The 21607-nt window shown below is 36.5% G+C and overlaps 1 protein-coding gene across 2 annotated transcripts in view; it reads left to right on the top strand.

Moving 5' to 3' along the window:
* Positions 1-20532, top strand: part of LOC106641213 (RNA-binding protein 5) — a 153112-nt gene extending 132580 nt beyond the window's left edge. For both annotated transcript variants that reach the window (XM_089595695.1, XM_014355547.2), the window contains one exon: positions 19178-20532. In XM_089595695.1, the coding sequence (XP_089451821.1) occupies positions 19178-20325 (1148 nt within the window). In that variant the 3' untranslated portion in view covers positions 20326-20532. The remainder of the gene's footprint in view (positions 1-19177) is intronic.
* Positions 20533-21607: the final 1075 nt, after the last annotated feature.

The following is a 21607-nucleotide window of genomic DNA, read 5'->3' on the forward strand; positions in this document are numbered from 1 at the left end:
CCTTGGCACATTTTAGTATCCGAATTATTAATTTCAGTGAACTCTTGAGGTAGCACTAACATGTCACTTGCATGTATCTGATTCAGAAAATTAGCAGCTTCATTGTCAATGCTGATGAATTCTTTTTCACCAGCATTGTTAAGAGACAACGAAGAAGTAGCTTCACTAGTCAAATTCAGTTTCGTTCGGTGAACTATCATTGCCTGCAATCCAAAGGTTAAACTTATAATTTTTAAGACATACTTGCGGTGTGTAATGCTCACTATAGTAATCTTAATTTATAAATGTACAATAGAACAGAAAACAAAATTCATAAGTTAGTACCTTCAAGCACAGCAGAGTGGTTCACTGGATTGGCTGATTCACCAGCTACTGATTTGTTAACTACTGGTGGGCAAGCATGAGGCTGAAGTCTATTTTTGAGATCATTCAAAAAATAATAGTCTGGAAAATGCAATTGACAAACTCTGTAATTATTGTGCAGGTCATCAGAAGCTTTATTACGGAGATCATTGTGACCGGAAGATAGAATCCATTGTGAACATCTGCCATGAAACATTTATATTAATTTTAATTCTTCTTCAAGTGATTATTATGAACATATTTACCTGTAAGTTTATTATATTATCCTTTGGGGATCTAAGAAAACTTACGTTCTTGTATTGTTTTGATATATTTTTACAATTTAGATATGCACAAGAAAAACCTCCTTTTACTTTGCCGATCTAACTTAATTAAACAAGTATTTACAATAAACAGGAAGCATCTTCATTATTCAATTTGCGCGCGTGGTAGCCATGTTCTTGAGAGTATGATGTCATATATATAAGGAATCCAATTTATGGACGCTGTTTTGTATTAAAGTGTGTCGCAACTGTGTAAACTGTGACATGGAGGTCTTTACCCTTAGGTGGCGCCTTCTATGTCATAGCTCAGTACCAAATTTTCCAGCATGAAAGCAACCCGAGTAGAAATAAAAGTGGGTTGCTGAAATAAATCGCATGAGCCACTTTAAGCAACTAAGCCTGGCTGCAGGTGGGTTTGTACTGCCAAGTCAGTCCAGGCTGTGTCCAAGTCAGCGCTGCATCACAAACCTACTGAAGGCCAGGATAAATGCCAAGCTGCGGCGAAGGTGGACGGCGTGGCAGCCAAACTTGGCCCCAGTTTTCACCCACTTACAGTTTCCATTTGAGGGTAAATCTTGTACTCTTATGACAGTGGTGCCACCACAATAAAATTTATTGTTTGTCACACGACACCTAAGTCTGTTTAAAAAATTCTGATAATCCCTACAGTTAATTATGTGTGTGTGTGTGTGTGTGTATGTGTGTATTATTATAAACGTTTTTCTACAAAAGTAAATTCATCATTGATATATATATATATATATATATATATATATATATACATATCAACGATGAATTTACTATTGTAGAAAAACGTTTATAATCAAACCCATGGTTATCTAAATAACATGTCAAAGTACTAACAAAACTAATGAACCAAATCTATATTAAAAAAATTCAAACATTTAAATCGAATTCTAAGTGTAGAACGTCTTCAAAACTGTAAAATTTACTTTTTAAGAAAATATATTAATAAAAATCATCAGTACAATAAACTTGTAGCATTAGAATGTGTAGCTATAACTGTTTCAAAATCAGAAAATATTATAGACTATGACTTATGCGTGTAGCCAAATGATTTGCCAGATAATAAACCAAGTGGCACATACTTAATAAATTGATAAATTATCACAGCATGTTAATCTATTTATTTTTTCATTTCTCTTTCCATCAGGATGTATAGGATGTAACACTTGTAGTGGACAAAAAAATTGTGAAGATGCACAAAATCTTATGTTGCTAAAATATTTTTGGTATACAACTTCTTATTGACTAAACAGTAAAATTTTTAGTCATATACTTTATGCTAGAGGATAAACGTAACAATATTTTTGCATGCATGTATGACGATAAAAAGCAATAGGATGAGCTTTTTTCATAGCCATAAGGAATATTAACGATTACATTGATCAAAGATCGAATAGATCATATAATGCGTAATGCATTAAATGATTCAAAAAATTTTAAAAATATTTAAGTAACAAACATGTTCATTTTACCTTTAATACACATTAGTGATCCAAGTAGACGGAGCACCTTAGATATTTTAGTATTGTTATCAATATAAATATTGTTTGCTTGTCTGAAAGTTACCATTTCGCATTAGCCTTTATGTGCGCATACAAGTTTGTTATTGAGTATGGGAAAAGTTGGTTTTAATATTGTGCGCCTCATCTCGCCTGCGGGGTCATAAAATATATTTAAGAACGTTGTAGAGTTAAATAGTTTAACTATGTTCTCCTGCTACTTCTCCCGAGCCTAATATTTTGTACAGACAATGATTTTCATAGACAAAAAATTTTGTATTTTGCAAATTAAGTCGGGAGTATGGCTCTACTTTTACACATTACGATGCTCGTGAGTTGCTTATACTCCCTAGCATTTTATTATGTTAACTTATTTTTCTATGTTGAACATGAACTTAAAGTATGTTCAGAAGGAGTGTACGTTTTTTTTTTTTTTTTTTTTTTTTTTTCTTTAGGATAAACGCCTCACACGTATAGAATTAATTAACGACCTTGACTAATTTTGTGCGTCAGCTGCGTGATTTTGTGAGTCTGCCTCTCGACAACACCCGCATAACCGGGTTCGTCGCGGTTGCTGGTAGCTACTGCACCATCCTACAAGGTACCATGATTGAGGAGGAACTACGGTGCTGTGATTGCTCCCACGTAAGTTTTTTGTGTGTGTATTTCTATGAGTCCTTGCATGTATGTATATAAATGTGTGTGTGTTTTTGCTGTCTTTTACAGCCCATTATCTTGTTCTTTTGCCCGCGTGTGTCATCCATCGGGCGCACCCGTGGAGCTCAGCTCATGGTGCTTAAAGGGATGACGGCATTGGCCCCTATTGTCTGTCCATCTCACGATGTGATATGTATTTTGTGGTACCTAAACTAACTTTTTTTCATTGTCCCTCTTGGTAACTTAAAATAACCTTTTGTTTTGTATTGCAGTTGGGGAGGTAGTTGGTTGTGGTCCCTGACTAGTTCATCTCCCTTCCACTCCCTATTCGTCAACTGGGATGACCCTCTAATGCTTTGCCTCTGCCTATGCAGAGGTATAAGTATCAGGGTGGCGTTATTTGCTGCCAAGTTTATTTCCTTACTAAGCAATTACTCACGGCAGTTTTTAAGACTGTCTCTGGTCTCCGCCTCTATCTTCCTCGGGTTGGGTGTTGCAGATCTGTTGCGATGTTCTGGAGTCGAGGGCGTCGTACGTCGTCAGGTTGGGCTGCTCGTGCTACGGTACAATCTTCTTGGTGGTGATTGATGCGTCTGCAGACGACTCAAAAGGATTCCCGTTGCAAGGACGTCCCTTTATACAAGTAAGGACTTTTTTTTAATACTGTGAGTATTCTTGTTTAATTCTCTGACAGCTTTTGTTAATTTTTCTGTTTTCTCTTTATAGGTCTAGTGGGAGGATAGCGGCCTTTTTTCTGTTGCCAACGTGGCTGCGGTAAACAGCACATATCTACACCCCGAGATCTGCAACTTGTACAGGCTGCCATTGTATCCTTTGTGCTCAGCAAGCGCAGCCTGCTCTGGGTCTTCTTCGTTGGAGGTTAGAAATTGGGTAGTGTCTTCTATGCGTTGACCTAGGGGATGGGGGCGGGGATGAAAACGGAAAAATTAACAACAAAAACAGAAAAGCAAAAGTCATTTACCAAAAAAATGTATGTATAAACATATGTATATGTATATTTAATAAAAGAAATTAACATTAAAATAAAGATTTACAAGTTTTATTATATCGCTTATTCCCATCTCTTAGCGTCTTTTTGTTTTGTTATCGGAGTGTTTAAGTTTTACTTTCCTTTGGTTTTTACTCATATATTTTTCTCATATTCAAATACAAATCGCGCATCAGTTCACTAGCATGTTTCTTCGTCTCTCTTTTTTTTCTCTGTTATAAACAAACTAATTATATAAGGTAGCACCATACGCCCCACTTTTGTATTGCTTGAGAAATTTAATAAATTACACCCCATGTTATTGTATTTTCTGTTATCCTGCTCATATTACCTGTGTCATTGCCTGTGTTATTCTCTAACCTTACCTATGCTTTTCTATCTATATTGACATCTTGTTGTCATAATTTTCCTCGCTTGTCCCTATCTTCTGTTATCTTTTCGGGCTGCATCTGAAGGCTGCTTCAATTTTACCATAACCTAATTGATCCCTATTTTCTGTTGTATTTTCCGTTATATTTTCGCGCTGCGTCTAGGGGCCGAGAAAATTTTAAGAGAAGTCGAATGTTTAAAACTATACCTCCGTGTCCCTCTCCCTGTTTGTATTCTATGGTGGGGCCTTTACCATACACCTTTTTTAATTTTATCTACGTGTGATACTCTTATTTCGTCGCCTCTCTGTAGTTGTACATTTTTGTTAATATAATTGATACCTGTTATTTCATATGGGCTCTCGTAATGTAAATTGTATTTATTTTTTTATGGCTCTTTTAGCACATAAACCATCCTCTCTCCAAGAAATGTTTTGTATTCAGTTTGCGGTCATAGTAATATTCCGATTGGTACTTCGCCTGAACTTAGTTTATTGCTGCGATGGTTCTCGATTCTGTCAGGATCTCAACTAAATCTTTGAAATATTAGTTTGAAGTTTGGCCCTTGAGTGGCAGTTTGATACTAGATAGTGTTATTGCTCTTTGTCCGAAAACGAGTTCGTGTGGTGAGTATCTCGTACTTTGATGGTCTATTGTGTTGTAAGAGTGCATGCACGTTGGTGAATGTTCGTCCCAGTGATCATTCTATTCTACGTAAGCCTTGATGTACTTCGTAAAAGTATGATGCATACGTTCGATGGTGCCGTTTGTTTGTGGGTGGAATGCTGTGCTGCCCATTTTGTCTATTTTTAACAATCTTGTGAGTTTGCCCATGCTTTTCATTATGAAATGAGTGCCTTGGTCCGATAATAAATATTCTGGCACCCCAAAATACGCTATAAACTTATCTGTACCCGTTCTTACCGTTTCTTCGGCTGTTGCTCTTTTTACAGGTGCGAAGGCGATAAATTGCGTCAGCCAGTCTTACATATATAGTATGTGTGTCTACTGATTTGCTAAGGGTTTAGTGATAAGCCCGTAGAAGACTATAGAAATTTTTCTGAACATTCTACTCAGTGTGTCGGTGATAAGCATGGCTTGCTTTGTTTTAATTCGGATAAGTTTTTTCGTTTGGCATGATGGGCATCCCAGAATGACTTGTCTCACATCTGGGTGCATGTTCCTCCAATAGAAGTCTTTGTCAATTCTGTTATATGTCTTGTTAATTTCCCTAAGTCCGCCTATTGTAGCCTCGTGGTATTTTATATCGTTTTTAAATCTTTGATCTGCTTGTGAGATTACTAAGGTGTTCGTGTATAGTACCGCAGCTAGTCTAATATCTCTAAATATCTCTTCAAAAGTATCGACAAAGTATCCCCACTGAATTAGACTGAGAATCGCTTTGTTAAGTACCGCTTCTGTTACTGTTATAAACGCTAGATTTTCTATGTAATAAAATTAAAATAAAATACAATAAAATACTTATTTCACTCAAGATTTTATTCATAGTAAAAGTAACCGTGCTTTTTTCACATAAATAAAATGTTATGAATCTAGAGGTAACTCATGCTTTTCGGTTAATTTACCTATACCAAAAGATGAATTAAACTATACAAAAACACAAAAGAATTCTGTGAGCACGCAATCAACTCAATGTATCTTCAGTTGAATGATGATTGAACGGACTAAAAAAAATTATTTTGTTGAAAAAATTAATAAATCCGGATATTTTTCGAAATAAAAAAATTGTATCAGTGACTTAAACTGGTATCAATTTAAAAGTTTTTAGAAGCATTCAATCAATACTCTTATGTTAACTTCTCACAATAGATACACTTAATTTTTTAACAACAACTATTAAAAAATGCTCCATACAGATAGTTTCCTACACTTAATTTTTTTTTAAATTAAAATAATACGTTCATACTGTTGTTACAATAGACTGGGTCAAATTTCTAGTCGTATACGTATTTTGTATAAAGCGTTTAACTTTTCAAAGTAGTCTTTTTAACACGTACGCTTGTGAAAAAATTGCTACATACTCAGTTTCAACAAAAATAGCTCAATAAATTTCACTTCATTTTTATTACATATAAAACGTAACAAGCAGAGTGCACACTAAATTTTGCAACAATCCGCTGATTAGTTTTTTAAATAAAAATTGAAAAAAAAGTTTAAAGAAACAATATGACATTGTCGTGTGGTGACCGACGCTTCCAGCTTTACAATAATTTTTTCGGAGTAAAAAAATTTTCCAAGATGAGTGTAACTGTCCGTACCATAGCCACGTTAAAATATAAAAAAATAGGATAGCAAAAGCAGCAAAAAAAAGTGAGAACAAGCACAGAGAAAAAAAGATGTGGAACAAACCAGTTTCCATTAGATAAAAATCAGAAAAAAACTGCAGTATTACTACGTAAATTATTTAAGAAAAGGCCGAAAAAAAGCTAAGACAGAGCAAATAAAAGTAAGAGGAAAAAAAAGCAGTAAAAAAGCAAGAAGGACATTAATAAAAATTTAGTATGATACAACCATATATTAGGATAAATCTTACACATAGAGATTTTAGTGTCTTCGATCGCTTTACCTATGTTATCTTGAGTATAATAATTGAATCTTTTCTACTAAATATTTTTTATCATTTAAAATCCATTTCTAATAACAAGTAAAATTCTTAAAGATAATTTTTATTTTTCAGTCATAAGTAAAGAAATTTTTTTTTTTTAATTTTTCATCTCCATCATCATTATCATCATCATCATCATCATCATCATTATAACTATGATGATGGTGGCCACGGTAGCACAGTGGTAAAGGCTGTAGTTCTTGTAGCTCGGGGACTTGGTAACACATGCTCACGAGTTCGAGACTCGGCCTTCACTCACTTGGCTCACACCTCTGAGAAACTTACTTCTTAAGTTCGTATTACCAACTGTGGCCAAATGGTTCAGAAGCCATGTAAAATAAGGTCCCCTTTGCTGTGTAAGTGATTAATGTCACAATTAAATCTGAGGCGGTTTTTTACTATGCCAATGACGATAGCATGTAAATGCATAGTCACACAGCATTGCAGAGCCTATAGGGCATAGTTCTCAAAAAAAAAATGTTAATTATTTTTTAAAAAAACTATGATAATGATCATCATCAATATTACTATAATGATCATCATCATCATTACTGTCATTATTATGATCATTATTATCATCGTGACTATCGTCATTGTAATAATCATTATCATCATCATTGTTAACTTTGTTGTTACTATTATCATTATCGTTATTATCATTATCATCATTTTCATCAATATCATTATAATTATCATCATCAGAGTTATTATCAGTATCTTTATTTTTATCATCATTGGCATTATCATTATCATCATCATTACTTTCAACACTAATGTAATCATCAACATTATTATCATTATCATCTTTTTTATCATCATCATTATCATCGTTATCATCGTCATCATCATTATCATCATCATTATCATTACCATTATTATCATCATTAATATCATTATGATCGTCGTCGTTATTGTTGTCATTATCATCACCATCATCGTCCTTGTCATCATTATTACTAATACAACCATCATAATCATCACCATATAATTTAATTTGTCATATAATTATTAGAAATAATTTATTTCGTCATCATTATCATCATTGTGATCATTGTCATTATCACCATCATTATTATTACTATCATCATTATCATTATTATTACCATCATCATTATCATTATCATTATCATGATTGTCTTAAGTATTATTATAATCAACGTCATCATCATTTTCATCATCATTATTATAATTATTATCATCTTACACATCATTATCACCATCATCAGCATCATTATCATCATCATTATCATCATCATTGTCATCATCATTATCATTATCATCATTACCATTTCTAGTATCATTATGATCGTCGTCGTTATTATTGTCATTATCATCACCATCATCGTCCTTGACACCATTAATACAACCATCATAATCATCACCATATAATTTAATTTGGCATATAATTATTAAATATAATTTATTTCGTCATCATTATCATCATTGTAATCATCGTCATTATCACCATCATTATTATTATCATCATTATTATTATTATAATCATTATCAGTATCATTATTATTGTTATTATCATGATTATCACTATCATCATTATTTTTATTGTTATTATAATAACTATCATTTTCTTAATCATCGGTATTTTTTAATTATTACCATTATTCGTCATAATGAGCCTCATTATTTAACGTTTAAGTACTATTATTTTGACCATCATTTCCATTCCTCTTATGATCATCATCATTATTAGTATTGTTATTATGTAAATTATTACCATTACAAGTTTCATCATTTTAATAGTTATCATCATCATTATCATTATTATCAACTATAACAATATTATCATTATTAACATCATGATAAGCATCATTACTAAACTAATTATTACCATTATCATGAGTATAATCTTTATCATCTTTATAATAATCATCGACATAATTATAAGAGTCATTATTATTTCAATTATTTATATCATTATAATTATCATCTTTATAGTTATCATCATTTTTTGTATTACTATCATCAACTATAACAATCTTAATATTATCATTATCATAATTTTTATAACAATCATCATTACTATTATCATTTTTACTATTATCATTACCAATATGACTATTATCATTATTACAATTATTTTCATTATTATCGTCACCATCATTCTTTTAATCATTATCATTATCATCAATATTATTATCATTATCATCATCATCATTATTATTATAATCATTCTTAACATCGTTATCATCACAATCAGTTTTACTTTTATAACTATCATCGTTATCATCATTATTATTTATACTGTTATTATTATGATTATGATTATAATCAAAATAATTACAAACATAATCCTCATGATTATTATTATCATAATCGTTATTATTCATATCGTCAGGATCATCTTAACTAACATTATCATTGTTGTTATCATTATTATCGTAGTTATCGGTGATTGTCATTATAATCATCATCATCATCATCATCATCATCATCATCATCATCATCATCATCATCATCATCATCATCATCATCACTTTTATGAGCATATTTATCATCATAATCATTTTCATCGCTTTAATAAACATTAATATTATAATCATAATTACTATCACTATAATTTACTATTATTATCAATTACACTATTTCCTGATAAATGAAAATTTTTCATGATATAACGAGATGCAACTTTCTCTGATAGTATTTTGGGATAGAAAGTTTTTTAACAATCGTTCAAGATATGTTGTTTTCCAAATGTATATTTTTTTGAGATATAAGGTTTTCAGTTACATTATTCAGATAGGACATCTTTTATTGTTATTTTTGAAAGAGTACGTTTTTTTCTAATAATTTGTAATACTACGGTTTGCAGTATTATTGCATAATAGAACGTTTCCCACTTACATATATGATATAGTTAAAAAAAATTATGTTCTCAATTTCTGAGACCATGCATCAAAAATTGGCAAAAGTAAAAAACATGCAGAGTTGGAAATCTTAACGATTAGATTGAAGCATATAAAACCACCTAATTTACCTCCTTATTTTTAATAGGCATGAGTTGCCAATCGTACATACTTTCTCGCTGAAAAGCACCTGATATTAATAATCAATACTAAAACACAGTTGGGTTGCTTATTACCAATGCTTTGTCACCCCAATTTATATTTTAATAAAAAACTTAACTAAAACATAGTTAGGGTAGTGATTGCCTGTGCTTGCTCGCCTGAGGATATTTTGTTACGTAACTTTACCAAAAAAACGAGGTTGCTAATCTTGCTCGCTTAAGGGCACATTTTATTAATTAATAACACCACAAGAAAATAATAAGGCTACTAATCGCTGTACTTGCTCGCTGAAGGGTATATTTTATCAACAAATATTACTAATAACAGTTAGGTTACCAATTGCTGATGCATTCTGGCGTAAGGGAATATTGTATTACTAAATAATTCTAGAAAAATTTAGATCGTAAATTGCCAGTATTTACTTGCCTAAAGTCGCTTGTCACTGTCTGATATTATCACTGATATAATAAGCAAAATTTATGATACATATGTATCATAAAAATTTTCGGGCACATATAGATGGAGGTACTATTTACAGCACTCTCAGACCATATGTATCCTTTTTTAATGACCCATAACTTTCTAATAAAATTTAGAAAAGTCAAAAATTATAAGTTAAAAAAAATGAAACTGTTTGCAAAAATGAAAAAAAAACCTTTTCCGGGTGTGGATCCAACACACAACTCCCTGTTTTCGAGACAGTTACTCTACCACTTGAGCTTTTGAGAAATCGTGCACTGTATACACACCGTCGATTCTGATAGATTTCACTGTTGGGTTTAAGCTGTTTGCCAATCAATATCTTGAGTTTGATATTCTAATGAGTTATGATATTGGAAAATAATTTTCTGCATGTCCATCAATGAGATACTAAAAGTTTTGTGTGACATTATGACTGGTATAAGAAGCCATATTTGTGATACGGTACGTGTAAGGTGCACAACATTTCAATATCTCGAGTGGTAGAGCAACTCTCCACAAGACAGAAAATTGTGCGTTCAATCCACACTTGGGGAAGATTTAAAAAAAAATTTTTTATTTATTTATTTATTTATTTGTTATCATTTTTTTTTTCTATCCCGGGTTACCACGACAGCCTACTTGGCCTAGTCTCCGGGGCCACCCACTCACCATCTATGTGTGGGGGTGTATTGCTACACCCTTCTCTAAACCTTTTTCCTCGCATCCTACCTGAATCCATGGGCACAGTGTGAGTTTCTCCGGTGGAACACCTTGCCAGTTAAGCTGACACTCTCTGCACCGATGGTGCATCGGGTCCACTCACCACTGTGTAGCCTTTCCCCGGAGAAGGCTCCATTATTTCAGGACGTCCACTCCTCGCCGGTTAAGCTAACGCTCTCTGCCGAAGCATCGAATCCAGGCTAATTAGCATCCCCGGAGAAGCCTCGTGTTTCAGGGGCCACTCCTCGCCGGTAAGGCCGGTGATCCCTGCCCGACGCCTAACACTGTTTCGCATTCACCCAGGCCCGAAAACCTGTGGGGCAAGAAAAAAACCCTGGAATTACTCTGAAGGAAACTTCCACGGAAAAACCCGCCCCGAAACAGCCGGGATTACATTGGAACTTTTCCCGATGAAAAAAGTTTTTGAAAAAAATCTGCATTCACCAGGAATTGAACCCGCGAACCCTAGAACTGCGTTGTATCAGTAACAAGCCCGCTTACCACTGAGCCAACGCCGCTCTTGGATTTTTTTTTCATTCTTGCGAATAGTTTTTAAACTTATACTTTCCGACTTTTCTATACTTAATGTAAAAGTTTTTCGTCATCAAAAAAGGATATGCATGGACTAAGAGTGCTGTGAATTCAGTTCAACTAAAATTTTTGTGTTTATTTTTATAAGTTTTTTTTTTTACTCTCACACGGAAAAATTTAATTTTTCTAAACCCACAAGTTTTAACCACAACACCGTACTGCCACAGCCACCGCTGTTTAGTCAAACACGACTAAATCGAGTACCGCCAAGTGAATGGAGGAGGATCGAAGCTCACAGCACGTTCATTCTGAACAGCACATTGAAACCGCGTTTTAATTCATTTACTTCACTCACACACTCGTTACGCGCGTTTCTTATTTCGCTCTAGATTCTTGTTCTCTTTCCACCTTTAAAATTGACTTCTTAGTCTGTCTCGTCTATTTTTAACATTGTTCGCATCCCAACGCCTGGTTGACATTCGAGATTAGTAACACATCTGCTAATCGGTGCGCGTCACAAGAAAAGGGGGTTGAAGAAGAGAGTAAAGGTATTGCCACTCGGGAAATTTGGTAGGCCTCATTCAGTTTGATACTTGCCTCTGTACAGAGCAGTCTCCAATTGTTGTCTGAGAAATCGTGTACGTAGCTTGTGTTGGATAATTTTTGCTCGTTTGAGTTTTTGAGCAGCTTTTATTGTGCCGCAACGCGTTAACGTGTTTTTGCATCAATTCGTCCTTCTGTTCGTCTGAAACTTAAAAAATGCCGAAAGCCGTGTCGACACTCACGTGCTGTAAGCACCCATGGTGAACGTCCTTTACTCGCGGAACCATGGTACGAAGACGAGAAGGAGAACTGTGAAGACGCGCACTTACACTCTAACACATTTACATCTCCACATTTGCACACCAATTCAAATCATGTTGTTACTTTCATTCTATTCAATTTTGTATCGGTCGTTTTTCCTTTTAGGGAGTTTTCTCACAAGAGTTTCTCCCTTTGAGTCATAAATTGTATCTTCGTCAGTGGCTCATGAATAGTGTTTTTTTTTATTTAGTTACAACCCTAACCCGTCCTGTCCTTCGTCAATTAACAAAAATGCTGTCAAAATTAATTTCTCTTCATTCATAGTAAAGTAGTTACATATTTTAGCTGTTAAATAATTGCCTTTATATTAGGAAGTTTTTCTTGTTCTTTCGCATCATTGTGTTACCTTTTTCACAGTTATTTTGTATTTGCTTCGCGGTTTCCCTAGTTATTATCATTTTAGTTAATCAGATAGCTTCGTTACTTAGACGCAGTCATTAGAGGGTGGCATAAGATCCCTGTACCACAATTCTACCGCCACGTAGTAGGTATGCTTTTAGGAAAAATATTTAACGTACAAGCTTTTCAAAGTATAATTAGAATAAAAAATATTGTCATCGTGGATACTGCTTGGCACCAACTGTAAACAAGTAAGATTTGCGGTCCAACTGGCTGTGTACAATGGTTTTCGTTCTTTTAAAATAGTGTAGAACAGATATCTAGTTTTATTTTTGGCTGTATCTTATTTTATTATTACACCCCTCATATCACCTCCTATATTCAGGATTTATTTCAACTAATTTTTTTGTATTTATTTTTATTAGTTTTTTTTACTCCCAATCGGAAAAATTTAATTTACTAAACCCATATGTTTTAATCACAATACCGTACTGCCACATCCACCGTTGTTTCTATGCCCTACTTGAAGCGATTCGTTTTGTTTCTTCCATTCGTCTACGTCTTAACTTTTGCCGACTTGTTATCTCTCTCTCGCTTCCTCTGTCCTGTCGGCTTCTGTGGCAAGACCTACGCGCAGGGTCGTTCCGATTTGTGCGTGTGTTTTAATAAGTTAAACTATGTAATTAATTTTTTGATGTATATCATCGTGTGCATCTTATCACACAGTATCGTTGTTCGAACTTTGTGTGTCCATTGTGTGCGACTGGAGTGAGTGTTTGACACCGTTGAGCTGGTTGTTGCTGAATTTATAAATCGCCATTTTAATTCCCGACTCTTAGTGTCGGTGGGTCCTATGTCGGTGTGAGTTGTCTTGGTGGATTGTGTTTGTGATTGTGCGCGTATACTCATCATCACACTCAATCGCGAATAAATAAACACCAGGCTCGGCCAGGCTACGGCCTTGGCCAAGCCTCGCTATGGCTGCCAAGCGGCCGCGTGAGAATACTCCCGAAGCCGATACACAACCGACATCTCTTCCCTCTTTTGAGGAAGTTAACGTACTCGCAGAGACGATTAGCGGCTACCGCGATACTCTGCTAGAAATATTTCGCACCGAGAAGCAGTCTGAGCGATACTCTAAACTTCAAGAAGCGATTAAGGGCGTAGATAACTCTTTTCATGTGCTATCCAACGCCTACATTCATAGATTGGCTGTTGATGAAACCACGAAGCGTCACGAACACACACTATACGCTGCCTGTCGCTCTTTGAGCGACGTCGCGGCTAAGCTTACATTGACTACGGGTATGTGTGGAGACAGTACACGCGACACATATGCGGCAAGAACTGCTGTTGGCCTACAGTCCTTGGAGCGACCCGCTCGTAAGGTCTTCCTAAATAAAGGAAAGGCTTTTCCGATTGCTCCAGACCAAAAGCGAGTCATTATCGGTCCCACGGAAGCCGTGAAGGAGAAGCTCGGGTCGTCGATCGATACCAGGAAGGCACTCCTGAGCGCTGTCGATGCCACAAAGCTTAGACTAAGCTATAGTAAGATCAAATATGGAGCCAAGAATTCAGTGGTCATTGAGGGACTTGATTCGAGCGCGCTTAGTGACTGCCCAGAGTTTGCACATGCGGGACTAGAGATAAAGCCATTAGAAAAGATGAAACCGCGCCTCATTATTCACGATCTGCCTATCGATCTAGATAAAGACACCATCGCTGATAGTATAGCCAACCAAAACCTGCAGGATACCACAGTCCGGGATGTCAAGGTGGTGTACGTATACCCGACTGCTAAAAAGAAAACACGCTCGTGCGTGATAGAAGTTGCGCCCGAACACCGAATACAGCTGCTACGAAAGCAAAAAGTGAATGTAGGCTAGAATATTTGCCGTATTGACGATCACGTGAACATTTTGCAGTGCTTTAATTGTGCAAAGTTCGGACACATCGTGGCTGAGTGCAAGAACGAAAAATGCTGTGGTTACTGTGCAGGGCATCACTCTAGCAGAAATTGCGTCGACAATAATAGTCTTAAATGTACAAACTGTGCGTTAACTGGGGGCGCGGCGCACGCACACTCTGCCTTCGATAAAGGTAAATGCCCTATTCTGCGGAAAAAAATAGATAATAAAGTCGCTCTCATTGATTATGTTGTATAACACAAACACACCGTTAAAAATAGGACATATAAACGCACAGTCACTTGACCCTCACCTTGCTGACATTTTCAATATATTGACCAAACACAAGCTTGACGTTCTCGCTGTAAGCGAGTCTTGGCTCAAGTCGAAAAGTGCAACAGCCCGGTTTCAGGCGCAGGGCTACAAACTATTGCGGCTCGACCGAGCCGGCAGGGGTGGTGGGGGCGTTGCTCTATACATCAGGGACTCGTTGGCTGTTAGGATTATCTGTCAGTCAGAACAGCCACTGGTCTATGTCAAAAGACTCGAATTTTTGATGGTACTTATTGGCGTTAAACCCTGCAAGATCTTGCTGTGCGTGGTATACAGCCCTCCGAAAGCTGGATATTGGGCGGATGTCGATGAGGCCTTTCGCAATTGCAACGAATCTTACAACTTCGCTGTACTACTCGGTGATTTCAACATTAATTGGACGGAGGATTCAACGCCGCGCAGGATTCTCAGGAACATGCTCGCCACCTGCGGTCTCACTCCTGTCGAGTATCAACCTACACACCACGTCGGCAATTCGCACTCCACCATCGACTACATATGTGTGAGCGATGTCGGGCGTGTTGCACACTATGCGCAGCTGTATTATCCCGGTGTTTCGAAACACGATTTGCTGCTGGTTTCACTCGACCTTGAGGTGCACCAAGCGCCGCCACGTGCAATAACTTGCCGCTCTTTTCGCAATTTTTGCCTCGAGAACTTCAAAAATGATCTGAGGCTTGTCGACTGGGGCCTACTGCATCGCACGATCGGTGTTGACGAGAAAGTTGAGGTATTCACTGGGTCGCTCCGGTGGCTCTACGATTCACATGCACCGTACAATACGTTTGTCTCTAAAAAAAAAGAAGTGCGCTCCGTGGTTCACGGCCGAGCTCGGAGAGCTGATAAGGACGCGTAACAGGGCATGGAGTCTCTACAGACGTCACAGACGCCCAGTGGACCATCAAAACTATAAGCTATTAAGGAATCGGGTCAAGTTATTATTGCGCAACACTATCTCTAAACACAATGCTGATAAACTAGTCAATGCTGTGAACGCTACTGAAATGTGGCGTTGCCTGGGCGAGCTTGGTGCTTCATCTGCCTCGAGGGAGACGTATCCGCTCCCGGCAGGCTGCGATGAAATTAACGAGCACTTTGACGGATCCGATCATGTCACACCACTGTGGGACCTCGTGCCCTACGCGCGGGTGGCCCCGGATAGTAGATTTTACTTCAGCCATGTCACAGTTAAGGATGTGCTTGCTGCCTTCCGTTCTGCTCGGTCCGATGCCCGTGGAATGGATGACATGCCTGTTAGCTGTCTCAGGAACTGCATGCCGGATATTTTGCCAGTGCTTATGCATATATTCGACACGTCGCTACAGTCAGGAGTCTTTCCTAAGGCGTGGAAGAGGGCCATTGTGCGGCCTATTCCAAAGGTTCGCCCCCCCCCCCCATGGAAATTGGGCATCTTCGCCCCATCAGCATTTTGTGCGCTGCTGCCAAGCTTCTCGAGACAACAGCTTGCAGGCAGTTGACTGAGTATGTGGAAGGATGCAAACTCTTGGACCCATTTCAGTCGGGGTTCCGTAAGCGACACAGCACGCACACCGCACTTGCAGCCATCGTGGACGACATTCGTGAAGCCGCCGACAGGCAGCAGGTTACCCTGCTGGTCACTGTCGACTTTTCTCAGGCATTCGACCTCGTGAACGTCAATCTAGCTGTTGAAAAGATGAAAAGACTTGGACTGTCTGACGCCGCGTGTGCATGGATCCATTCGTACCTTGTTGAACGTCAGCAAATACTCGTGAGCGACGACGGCGCGCGCTCTGCTCCTACTACTCGGCGTGCTGGGGTTCCGCAGGGTAGCGTCCTGGGACCTCTGCTGTTTGCCTTGTACACCAAGGACTCATCGTCGGTACTGCGCCACAGTAGGCACCATTACTACGCCGACGATGCCACTTACTATGTCCATGGCAGTTTTCAGGAGATGGATCGGATGATCAGGATGATTGAGGAGGATTTGGCGCTTCTCTCCGGCTGGGCCCTTAGGAATGGACTTAAAATCAACCCAACAAAGACACAAATTACCTGGTTTGCTACACGCAACTTTATCAGCAGACTGAATGAAATGAATCTCCCAAAAGTCAGGATTGGAAATAAGGAGTTAGAATACTGTGACAGTGTCAAAATTTTGGGTGTCCTCCTGGATAGTACCCTGACATTTGCCCCGCAGACGATGCAGACTACGCGTAAAAGTTTTGCAGCCCTTGTACGCCTACGTAAGTGCGGTGATTCAATTCCGCCTGGCATGCGTCTGCTGCTGGTAAAGACACTTGTTTTTCCCTATTATGAGTACTATTCGGGCATCTTCTTGGGACTGTCGGCCGATTTAGTGCTGAAACTTCAACGTGGTAAAAACGCAGCTATACGCTATGCCACGGGTGTAAAGAGGTACGAGCACATCACTCCTACATACGACAGACTTAACATCATGCCATACGAGGTGCGTTGAGACTTCCTCTGTGTCCGGTTGTTGGGTACGATACTATGCCGGCAACAGCCCGGCTACCTGTTTAAGTACTTCGAGTTTCAGTCGAGCGACGGAACGGGCTCGACGAGGAGTCCCGAAAATAACCTTCGTATTCCATGGGCGAGGACCGATGTGTATAAGTTTTCCTTCCGCATACATGCGGCGCGACTATGGAATAGTCTGCCCTCCGATCTGCGTTTGATGGTGACGCGTCCGTGTTTTGGACATCTCCTGGAGGAACACTTCCTGCGACAGTGCTTTGAGCGGTAGTGACGATGGGATGGACGATGGATTTCCGTGCTGTTGTGTTTCTGTGGTGTAGCGTGGTTTTTGTGCTCCGGGTGCGTCGTTATTATTGTCGTCATTGTTTTTATATTTATTTTTGTTTTTATTTATTAATTGACTTATTTATTTATTTATTTATATATTTTTTATTTTATTATTATTTTTTTTTTATGTGTCCATGTCCGTTGTACATATTTCTTGTTGTACGTATTTGTATTTATAAACGAAGCTTTCAACGGCAATTGCCGGACCATGTAGGACCATGAGTCCTTAGACCATTTAAAATAAATCAATCAATCAATCAATCTCGCTCTCTCTCTTTCTCTCTCTCTCTCTATCTGAGACTATCTCTTTCTTCAGCACTCGCCCATACACACACGCATGCACTTCGCGGTCTCTTGTACATCTTCTCGTCTCGTCCACACACACACACACACACACACTACCTCTCTCTGTCTCTAGCTGGCCTCACCTCCTAGTCAAATGTCAGCGAGTCCAACCGAGCACGATAGCATCTAGGTTCCTGAAACTGGTCGTTTGTCCTACAGTTTTGCCGTCTTTGACGTTGTGGTTTTTAACTTCTTTCAAAAGTCATTTGATTTCTAAAAGTTTATGGTTATTATATGGCTCATCATATGATTTCTATAAAAATTTGAAATTTTTCATGGAAAGTGATAGCCAATTATGTGTTCAAGTAGGTGTCTCACGAATTAAGACGATAAGTTGGATTTAAATGTGAAGTACAGACTTCCACACTATCAAGAGTGCGCCTGAAATATTTACTCTTTTTTCCAGGTTTATAAGATTACAGTTATTATGTATCTTGTATTTAATAACAGTACTTAGCTAAGCAGATTTTGATGATTTTCGGAATATATTATATTATGTATGTATAATAAGTATTTGGTAGAAAACAACCACCACATTTATTTCTGATCTTTCTGTTAAAGTTGTATAATAAATATTTACAACTAGTACTAAATGCAAAACGATTATCATAATGCACACTAAGAAATTGAAAATTAATTTTTTTTTTATTCCTTAACATCCACATTTATTGAACTGAAGTACTCTGGAGTACCAAGTAATCGTTAATTAAAAAGCGGAGAAGCTTTTTAAAAGAAAAGGAAGGCCAAACCACTTTCTAGTATTAATCCTTTACTTTTTAATTGAACCTTGTAGGCGTTTTTACAAAAATAACGAGTATTAGAACTACAAAAAAAAATCAGTGCCAATTTTTCTTAAAGTCATATTGCATCTCTTGCATTACACATTACATGTTTAATGAATAGAGGAGATTCTAAAAAAATAAAGAATCTCTCTCTATATTTATTAGTAATTTATGAATAATAATCAGCTAACAAAATTTTTACACAGCATTTGTGAAAATTTAAATAAAAATTTTTTTTCGATTTAATGTTTCAGCTACTCCAGATGTAAGTTCTTATCAGTACGATGAAACATCTGGATATTATTACGACTCAAGTACTGGACTCTACTTTGATCCAAATTCACAGTATTATTATAACAGCCACACTCGACAATTTCTGTATTGGGATGGTGAAACATTTTCATACAAGCCCGCACAGCATGAATCTTCTGTAATAACTCAAGATCCGACAGCAACAGCAATAAGTACATCGCTAGAGGAATGTGTTAATGTAAATTTGCAAATTCCTATAGAACTTGTTATTAATGATGAAAGTAAAAAAAAAGAAGTCAAACAAGATAAAGTTAAAGTAGCCAAAAAAATTGCCAAAGATATGGAACGCTGGGCAAAAACATTAAATCAAAAAAAAGAAAGTGCTAAATGCAACTTTAATTCTGAGTATCCTGGAAATGAACCTCAGTACCAAAACTCTATTTGTGGAGCAGCAGATGCTGGCTATGCTATCCTTGAAAAAAAAAGCAGTAGTAGTCTAACATCCGTAGTGTATGTCGAAGAAGATGATCTCACAGCTGGTAATGGATTAGTTGCAGCATATGGTGGTGGTAGTGACACTGATGAAGAAATAGAAGATGTGCAACAAGAGGACAAGCGTCACACTGATTGGAGCAAACTTGCGTGTTTACTTTGCAAAAGGTTGTTTCCTAGCAAAGAAGCCTTAATACGTCATCAACAGCTTTCTGATTTGCACAAACAAAATCTAGTGAGTTGGTATCAAGTGCGGGGTCTTGACCCTAACGATCCTCAACAGCGCAATAATAAATACCGAGATCGTGCAAAAGAACGAAGAGCTAAATATGGAGAACCTGAACCTCTTCAACCTAATAAACTGAAAGAAAAGTACTTGAAAACTAAGACCGAAGAAGCTTATGAAGAACCAACAAAAACAGGCATTGGTTCCGATAATGTTGGCAATAAGTTACTACAAAAAATGGGCTGGATCGAAGGCATGGGTCTTGGTAAATCAAATCAAGGTCGAACGAGTATCATAGAGACCGAGCGTCGAGTCCCTGCAGCAGGTTTAGGAGCGAAATCCTCGTCTTACAATGCATTACCTGGTGATACATACAAAGACTGTGTTAAAAAAATGATGTATGCGCGATACCAAGAGCTATCTGACTCATAGAATTTTTGGTTATGTCAACTCTATTTATGCAGTTTTAATTAATCTTGAACATCACTTTTTTAACCCCTTGTACAATAAAGCCGTATACAACTGAAAAAATATTTTTTTAAAAGAAACAAATAAAAGTGTTTGGGTATAAAGTACTAAAGTAATAAAATGAGTTAAAATTTTCAATGATCTTTACATAGTATTGAGCATAGTATTGAGTTTTAAAATGAAAGATGTGTAAATAGCTATTTAATAGAATATATCAGACATTACTAAATTTCATCTCATTATTGAAAAAAGTATTACTAATTTATCTTAAACGCATAAAATTTTGTTTGTTTGTTGCTACATAATTTTAGTTAATTTTCTCATTTTTTTGCATGTAAAAAATTATTAGTCTCTTGAGAAACAACTTTTGAAAACATCAGTTTTCAGGTACGTGTTGCTATACAGTCTTAAATAATGATCAACAAATTATTACTATAAGACTTAAGTTAATAAATACAGTTACAAAGTCTGATTTTCATGCAAAATTAGTAAACCATCATTTGATTTTAATAATAAACTTAAGTATTTTCATCAATTCAAACCTGGTCGATGTATGAAATATTTTTGCAGTAGAAAAAAAAATGTCAGAAATTTTTGTTGTAATCTCACCAAATTAAAAATGAATTTATTTAACTTACATTTGTAGAATAAGTTTGTCTGATAAAACCATCAGCTTCACAGAAGTCAGCAGGAGTATGGCTATCAGTAAAAAAATTGTTTTAACCAAGTGAAAAAAGATAACAAGATATTTTACAATAAAACGCCGAGAATTAATATAGAAAAAGTTTTTTTACGATACAGTTTTCGAACTCAACGCCTTAAAGTAGTTGATAAATTTTACTAGTAATAAATGTATCAACTAATTATTACAATTATAGCTAACACCAAATTTCGATTGATAACTTAAACCAATAATTATGTTTCTCTTTATTTAGTAGTTGAAGAGATTTTTTGCGTCCAAATAATGCAGAAATGTTATTAACAAAGTGTTATTTATGATGACTAGTATTATTTTTGAACACAGATTTTTTTTAATAATGCACCGAGAACACCTTAAAAAAATGCTTCTCTACAAAAAAGTTCATATAACTACTTTTAAAATTATAGTTGGTGAGTTTAACCAGGCTAATATTTCTTCTACTTCAATTTTTAAAGAGTACATCTTTTTTTTTGACCATTTAATTTAGCTCTATACATTCCATCAAAGTAGAAATAATCGCAAAACAAGAGGTTGTTTCAAAACAAT

This window comes from Copidosoma floridanum, unplaced genomic scaffold, assembly GCF_036245765.1.
Source record: "Copidosoma floridanum isolate Cflo_tuat_1 unplaced genomic scaffold, Cflo_Japanese_pri ptg000027l, whole genome shotgun sequence".
Lineage (NCBI taxonomy): Eukaryota > Metazoa > Arthropoda > Insecta > Hymenoptera > Encyrtidae > Copidosoma > Copidosoma floridanum.